This window comes from Cydia splendana, chromosome Z (genome assembly GCF_910591565.1).
Source record: "Cydia splendana chromosome Z, ilCydSple1.2, whole genome shotgun sequence".
NCBI lineage: Eukaryota > Metazoa > Arthropoda > Insecta > Lepidoptera > Tortricidae > Cydia > Cydia splendana.
Genome location: NC_085987.1, coordinates 19,474,169 through 19,482,898, shown reverse-complemented (window position 1 = coordinate 19,482,898; position 8,730 = coordinate 19,474,169). Strand labels below are relative to the sequence as shown.

Sequence of the window (8,730 nt, the reverse complement as noted above, 5' to 3'; positions counted from 1 at the left end):
TTTCTGACACTAGGTAGTACTAATGTTGCCAGCCCTATACTCAAGTTCAAGTAGACTTACCAGCATATAGCATGATTAACATGAATCTCGTTAAACGATAATACGTGACGTAAAAATCGATTTTGTGTTCTCGAGTCATCCTTACTTTGACGTTTATTGTATTGTGTGCGAATACGAAACAAATGTGTCGGTTGGCTGAGCAGTGACCTTTATTTACATTGACGTCGAGGAAGAGAAAGTTAACACCATTTGAAGTCGAATAAAGGTTTTTACAGCTTGTTCTAAAGTATGGATCTAGCTAAAGCTCTGTTCAGTTCGCGTGACCATGATGGCTACGTCGGGCGTGAAGACCACGAAAGGAAAATCAGTTCGGCCCTAGCAGATGACGATCCAGAAGATGTAATCAATGCAATCCATGACTTAAATGTCGCTGAAGAGTTGTTTCCTATACCAGGAGGAGCTTTTTCTGCTCTCACACTCAGCATGGTACCTCAAGATATAATGGTTAAGTTAGCCCAACCGGAGTCAGAAGGCCACGGACATGGCCTGCCAAACTACAGATTTGATGAATTTGGCTTCTGTGTTGACGAGGAAGAAGAAATGGAACAAAACCCCAATAAAGTGCAGCCTAACACATTGGCTGAAGATGATCAACATCATCTGCAGTGGGAGTTCTTCAGCAAAGAAATTAGTTTCGCAGAAGGTGGCAAACTAGATAAGACAGATAAATTACAGAGAATGGTCAAAGATGGTGTCCCTCACTCTCTCCGACCACAGGTTTGGATGAACTTATGTGGGGCTAATAAAAAAAGATCTTCAACTGAAATTACTTACCATGAAATTGTAAGAGCATCAAGTGATGATGGTTTAGTGACAAGTAAACAAATTGAAAAAGATTTGGTTCAAATCCTTCCAAATAATGTTTGTTTTTCCCACCCAACAAGTACCGGAGTGCCCAGATTACGCAGGATCCTCAGAGCCCTAGCTTGGCTTTATCCTGATATTGGGTATTGTCAGGGTACAGGTATGATTGCTGCTTCACTTCTACTACTAATGGAAGAAGAGGATGCTTTTTGGATCATGTGCACCACGGTGGAAGACCTCTTGCCAGCATCATATTATTCTTCAACATTGATCGGCATACAGGCAGATCAAAAGGTGTTAAGAAGTCTTATTTCAACATACTTGCCAGGAATTGACCAAGTTTTGAATGCCCATGACATAGAACTTTCATTGATTACTATGCATTGGTTTTTAACATTATATGCTAATGTTGTCCATATGAAAATCTTATTAAGGATTTGGGATTTGTTTTTCCTTGATGGCTCAATTATACTCTTCAAAGTTACTTTGGCCATGTTAAAAATTAAAGAAAATAGATTTACTGAAATATCAAACTCTGCACAGATCTTTAATGCCCTATCAGACATACCAGGTGAAATTGATGATGTAGAAATGCTCATAAAAACAATAGATGAAGTATGTGGTGACACATTGAGTCCAGCATTGATAGAGACACATCGCAGAAGACACTTGGCATATCTGATGGCTGACCAAGGAGCATTAGTGGGCAATCCCAGTGCAGTTCCTAACCTGCCTAAGCAACAGCTGCATAGGCGGCAAATTAAAAAAAGCAAATCTGTTATACAAACTATTTTGTTTGGAGATGACAGCAATAATGAGGATGCAGTTTCTAAAAATGTGAAGCAAACTGAAATATTAGTTGATCTTCGTGAAGCAATCTTACAAGTTGCTCGTCATTTTTTAGCCTTAGAACCACAACTAGCATCTGAAATTCAATTGACAGCAGATTATACCATGCAAAGTCATGCAGCAGACCGAGAAAGATATGTAAATGTGTCTAGAAGTAAAAGGCGACGAGCTAAGGCACTCTTAGATTTTGAAAGAAGAGATGGTGATGAGTTAGGATTCAGAAAAAATGATGTGATTGAAGTCATCAGCTCAAGAGATGAGCATTGTTGGATTGGTGAATTAAATGGCCTGCGAGGGTGGTTCCCAGCAAGGTTTGTTAAGCTGCTGGATGAAAAAGGGGTGAAGTATAGCAGAGCAGGAGATGATTCTGTCACCGAAAAGGCAGCTCACTTGGTACGAGGAGTTCTGGCTCCTGCATTTAAAAGAGTTCTTTTACATGGTATAAAGAGACCAAGTTTTCTAGATGGTCCCTGCCATCCCTGGTTATTTATTGAGGAAGCCTCATCTCGAGAGGTAGAAAAAGATTTTAATTCTGTTTACAGTAGGCTGGTCTTGTGTAAAACATATCGGCTAGATGAAGATGGCAAAGTTTTGACTCCAGAAGAATTACTGTATAGATGTGTTCAGGCCATCAATTTATCACATGATAATGCACATGCTCAGATGGATGTAAAATTACGTACATTGATTTGTATGGGTTTGAATGAAGAAGCCTTGCATTTATGGCTTGAAGTTCTGTGCTCGTGTGTTGATATAGTTCAGAAGTGGTACCATCCTTGGTCATTCATTAACTCACCTGGTTGGGTACAAATAAAGTGTGAACTTCGAATATTATCACAATTTGGGTTTAACTTGAATCCAGACTGGGAATTGCCACTAAAAAAAGACACCCAAAACCAACCATTAAAAGAAGGTGTTCGAGATATGTTAGTAAAGCACCACTTATTTTCTTGGGATCTCTAATTATGAAGGACTGTTAAATATACTTGTTTATGAAAAGGTACCTAAGCAAATGTTATATGTATACATAAATTATCAGCTTTACATGTGTTGTTTAAGTAATATTTAAGTATAATTTCTACTAATCTAAGTAGCAATATTAAATACCTAAGTTAATTTATTTACACATTGCCTCTATACTATGGTTAAATTTAATTGTTATCATTATCATGTAATAGTTTTAAAAGCAAAATATAAGAATAAATTATCATACCTATGCACTGATTAGTTTGTTTTAATAAGGAATGAGGGGGACAACTATAATCATTTAAAGTTAAAGGAAAAGAGGAAAACAAATTTGTGTAATCTGTAGTTTATAAAATGCTATCCAGTACTGCCCTGCTAGCATAAGTTGCGTTCTCGCGAGCGACTCCATACATCTAGCGCGACTTCAAGAATGGACTCGCGCGCGCGAGAACATGCAACTCATGCTAGACCGCCTGGTGACTAAGCGCTGATGGCCTAGCGGTAAGAGCGTGCGACTTTCATCCAGAGGTCGCGGGTTCAAACCCCGGCTCGTACCAATGAGTTTTTCGAAACTTATGTACGAAATATCATTTTATATTTACCAGTCGCTTTTTGGTGAAGGAAAACATCGTGAGGAAACCGGACTAATCCCAATAAGGTCTAGTTTAGCCTCTGGGTTGGAAGGTCAGATGGCAGTCGCTTCTGTAAAAACTACTCCCATGAGCCGTGGCAGAATGCCGGGATAACGCGAGGAATATGATGATGAAAATGCTACCCAGTCGTCCACGGGCGTAGCCAGGGGGGGGGTTTTGGGGGTTCAAACCCCCCCCGAAAAGTTCAGAATATTAACATTCATAGAATTAAAATAAGAACAGGCGTGCGGCATATTTCATTGATTACTAACTATTACCTATAGTATACGATGGATTGGATTTTGGATTTCTCCGCCATCGTCGATTATCGGATCGCATCAATTACTTTCTAAGATATGATAAAGGTGACATTCGGGTGACGACTGCAGCAGCATTATTCTGTTGCAATGTTACTGCTGCAGCACTGTCAATTTTCGTGATAAAATTATGTGTTTGATTTCCATACTAAAAGTAAAAATGTAAAACTGTCTATCAAATTGCGTTTTTTATATCGATAAATTTTCGCGGTCGCTTCGCTCACGTTTTCAATTACTTTCTAAGATATGACAAAGGTGACATTCAGGTGGCGACTGCAGCAGCATTACTCTGTTGCTATGTTACTGCTGCAGCACTGTCAATTTTCGTGATAAAATGATGTGACTGATTTCCATACTCAAAGTAAAAATGTACAGCTGTCTATCAAATTGCGTTTTTTTAATAGTGTCCGACCGAAACATGTTTTTTTGCCGAAACCGAAACCGAAACCGAATGTTCGGCTTTGGCTCTAGTTTCGGCCGAAACCGAAACCGAAACCGAACCTTTTGTAGACTTGTTAAAATCGTTGAAAAAATGTCATAAAACTGCTTTTACACACATATTATGGGGCTGTCAACTCAACACCCAATGTCCTTGAAATTGATGTTGCTTAAGCAGTTTTTTAAGAAAATTACTAGAGTTAGACCAAGATAATTCTGCAACGATTTTGATAACACACGGAGTGCAAGTGTTATTTTAAACGTCAAAACTTCTATGAAATTATGACGTATAAATATCATTTGCACTAGTTGTACTGCGTATGCTATCAAAATAATTGCAGAATTTTCTTATTCTAACTCTATTCATTCACCAGTCAAGCTAACATGTAGATACAGGGTCAAGCAAAAACGCGAGCGCAGCGAGCGCGAAATTTTTTGTTGAAATATAGCAAGGCCGGGTACCGATCTTCACCTGGGCCTAAAAGTCCGAAGTGCCCCAGTGAGGCGAACTTTCATGCGAAGTCAAAGCCGTGCTTCAGGCTTCAGGATAAGTAGTTGAGCACAGAGTCCAACCAATGTCCATTGTATTAAAAAGCGAGATATTTCCTTGGGCGCTGGTGGCCTAGCGGTAAGAGCGTGCGACTTTCAATCCGAAGGTCGCAGGTATAAGCCCCGGCTCGTACCAATGAGTTTTCCGGAACTTATAGGTATACGAAATATCATTTGATATTTACTATTTGCTTTTCGATGAAGGAAAAACATCGTGAGGAAACCGGACTAGTCCCGATAAGGCCTAGTTTACTCTCTGGGTTCGAAGGTTAGTCTGACTGATGGCAGTCGCTTTCGTAAAAACTAATGACTACGCCAATTCTTGGGATTAGTTGTCAATTGGACCCCAAGCTCCCATGAGCCGTGGCAAAATTTCCGGGATTACGCGAGGAAGATGATGAGTTTACTTATTATTCCTTTGCCCAGGCCCAATAACATGCGACAGTGCTATCTCATTTACTCCGATACAATTAGACAGTATGCGCGTTATAGGTATTAACAGCCTCTTAAGACTGCGTCTAGTGGCGCCCTCATAAGTGGAATTGTGTTTTGATAATAAACCAATTAATTTCTGTACCTATACATGAATCAGTATATGTAGGTACATATTAATATTGTTGTCCTACTTATTCCCCAACTTTTGGTCTTTGTCACATAGTTTAGTTTCATAGTACTAAGTACCATTTCGTAAGTTTCGGCCCGGCCGAAAGGTTCGGCCGTTTTTTGGCCGAAACCGAAACTACAGCCGAAACATGATTTTTTGGCCGAAACCGAAACCGAACCTTCGGTCGGACACTAGTTTTTTATATCGAGAAATTTTCGCGCTCGCTTCGCTCGCGTTTTCAATTACTTTCTAAGATATGACAAAGGTGACTTTCGGGTGGCGACTGCAGCAACATTACTCTGTTGCTACGTTACTGCTGCAGCACTGTCAATTTTCGTGATAAAATTATGTGACTGATTTCCATACTAAAAAGTAAAAATGTACAACTGTCTATCAAATTGCGTTTTTATATCGAAAAATTGTCGCGCTCGCTCCGCTCGCGTTTTCAATTACATTCTAACATATGGCGACTACAGCAGCATTAGGTACTCTGTTACAAAGTTACTGTGATAAAATGATATGACTGATTTCCATTCTCAGCTGTAATGCGGCAATGAACGTCACTCAATTTACCAAAAAAATTCAATGTAATCTTGATGAGAGAGATCTAGGGAGAGGGCGCACCATGGTCTAGAAATGCTTAGGGCATCAAAATATCTTAATCCGGCACTGGTCGTTTGCGGAGTCAAACGATTTGGACTCGCATTTTATACACATTTCCATGCCTTCCCGAAAAAAATCGAATCATTCGCGAAAGTCTCGCAACGCATTGAGGTTACAAACGGCACGCGCTCTTCCTCAGGAGTCTGAAGAAGAGCACGATGAGTGGCGCTCTAGCCAGGCAGGCCGCTTCGCTTTCGCTCGCGTGCGTATGCCTTACTGTATTGTCCGATATACACCTACTCTGTCGTTAAAATCACGTGTAAAATTATAATAAGGGCGAAAACAACCATTGATTTTGGAGTGGAGTTTTATTTAGTGGTACCTAATAGTACATTATTGTCGAGGCTCGGAAGTAGCTACTTGCAGGCTGAGGATTCGTTTTAAACGGACGACCTTGGGAGTCCGTTTAATTGAATCCGAAGCCAGCAAGTAGCCTTCCAGCCGAGTCATATATAGTGCTTTTCTCAAAAATGGTGCAACAAATATAAATATCATAGAAATATTTTACAAAAGCAACTTTCTTACGTATATATTTTCACAGAAAAAAGTAGAAACAATTGAAAAAATTAGCTTTGCCGCCTTTTTATTTTTTTAATAAAAAAATAGAAGTGTATTTTTCTGCCGAAAATACGCCAACCTATTTGAGACAGCTAAATAGTCGCGGTACTAATCATCTGTTTGGCTGTTTAATGGGCCTGTGCCTTCATTTGATATGGCCATTTCAACTTTTAAAAAGTTTGGAACTCGACAAATAATGGAATTTGTATGCAACATTGCAGTCCCAAAATCGAGACTGCAATGTTTTTAACTTTTTAATTTTTGACTGACCATAAACTACGCGCTTCGCACCCTATTTTTTAAACGGCAAAGTCGACTTTGCCGTCCATTTTTGAGAAAAATATTTTATCTGGACTACTGTCCTCTAGCATATCCATCTGTCAACTTTACTTCAAGTTCCGCCTCCAGGGGAGAGGGAGAGAAATTAGGATTAGAAATTAGCCGCTTACTGACACAGACAGAATTCCACGCGGGCGGAGCCGCGGGCACAGCTAGTGTCTAATATTTTTCTTGTGTAAGGGTTATTTTATGTACTTTTAGTCGTTTTGTTTTGTTGAACCCTCCCCCCACCGATACTAAAACCTGAGCTATAACCGCGAAAATCGAAGTTCGCAAATTGCGGGCATTTTTCTCTGTCAGTCTTATTACGCCTTCATTAGAGTAAAAGAGAAAAATCCCCGCAATTTGCGAATTTCGGTTTTTGCGGTAGCCCCTCTGGCTACGCCCGTGCAGTCGTCCACGGCAAGTATATGTATTACCTATATAATATAAATAGAAAGAACGTCGACGATATAGGTTCTCTGAGGGGCTACCGCGAACATCGATATTCGCAAATTGCGGGGATCTTTGAGAAGTGGGAAATCTACTCCACACTCGCGTTCGCGGCTTCGCCCGCGATTCACGCGCATAGTCTGGAGGGGGCTTTAGATAGAGGAACTACTTCAAAAATCGATATTTCGTTGTCTGAGCGCTTCGAGCAACACGGAAGGGAGGTGGCATTCGCACTATTTCCCCTCTGCCGAGGTACAAGATTAGCGCGTCAATCTAATCTAGCGCGGGTAATAAAACTAGTTGCACTTGGATTTTTCACTAGACCCGAGTCCAGACGCGCGCGTGAACACTGCTGCACAAAAATGCCTGTTTGCTCGGTTTTTTGTTATAAAAAGAGGTCGGGGACATCAAATTTACAAAATGAAAGTATTACATTTCACATGTAATATTTTTTTTTACATATCATACCTTTAATTACATTCAAACACAATTATTATATTTTAGTCTCATGTAATTGTTGGATTTATCGATTTTGCTCGCTCAGTACAAATTGCGGATCGGTCGAGCGACAAATCCGACTTCTCATCTCTCAGAATACAATAACATACTTCAACGAAAATGTGTTAGTGTGCGTGTTGTGACACTTGTCACTCGTCCGTACACAAAAAGAGATCTAGGTTTGCAAGATTTGTCTTTGACGTGTGTCATTTTCTATGTATTTGTGTCGTCATTACAGATTGGATTTTGTATGTAAGTGTGTGAGAAGTGCGACTGTGTGCACCTTTCCCCCCGCGAAAAATGACAGAAAGATTTGTACGGTGAGATATCGCTTGGGCCCCTCCCTTCCGATGTGTCGGAAGCCGGTGTTGCTCGAAGTCTGAGCGCCTATCCGAACACCGAAGTTCGCAAATTTCGGGCATCTTTTACTCCGATTGGCGTTATTATAGTGGTAACAGACTATCGCACCGCACCAAGGTCATTGTGCGACGCACCGATAAGTAAGAGCGAGAAAGAGATATCGCTTTCTCGCTCTTACTTATGGGTGCGACGCACAATGACCTTGGTGCGGTGCGATAGTGTGTTATGGCCTTTAGAATGACAATTGACACAGATAGTTGCTTGAAATTTACCAACTTTGGTTTTCGCGGTTAAATCCATTTTAAATCAAATTAATTAATTCGCCAATCTGATTAAATTGTCCAATCAATTACAACAATACTGGCGTCAAAAATTGGTGTTCTTGCGTCCGCACCTCATTTTATCGGTAATATTGGTCATTATCGGCGGTTGAAAACGGCGAGCCAAATTGGTATTTGCGTCCGCACCTTCGAACGGGCAATTTAATCAGATTTGGGAAAAATTGACTAGTCTGGATACGCCTTTATGGTGACAGTAGAGCGTAGAAAAAAGAATGCCCCCAATGTTTTCGATTTTACCCTACCATAGAAGGTAGGATTCTATAGAAGTGGTATACGCGTGCCTCCGTGAGTGACAAAACAAAGGCAATGCGACACTATGA

The 8,730-nt window shown here is 40.4% G+C and overlaps 1 protein-coding gene across 1 annotated transcript; it reads left to right on the top strand.

Moving 5' to 3' along the window:
- The first annotated feature begins 157 nt into the window (after window positions 1-157).
- LOC134804635 (small G protein signaling modulator 3 homolog) lies at window positions 158-2,801 on the top strand. The gene has a single exon (XM_063777744.1). The coding sequence runs from the start codon at window positions 289-291 to the stop codon at window positions 2,674-2,676; it is 2,388 nt and encodes a 795-aa protein (XP_063633814.1). The 5' UTR covers window positions 158-288; the 3' UTR covers window positions 2,677-2,801.
- The last annotated feature ends 5,929 nt before the right edge of the window (window positions 2,802-8,730 follow it).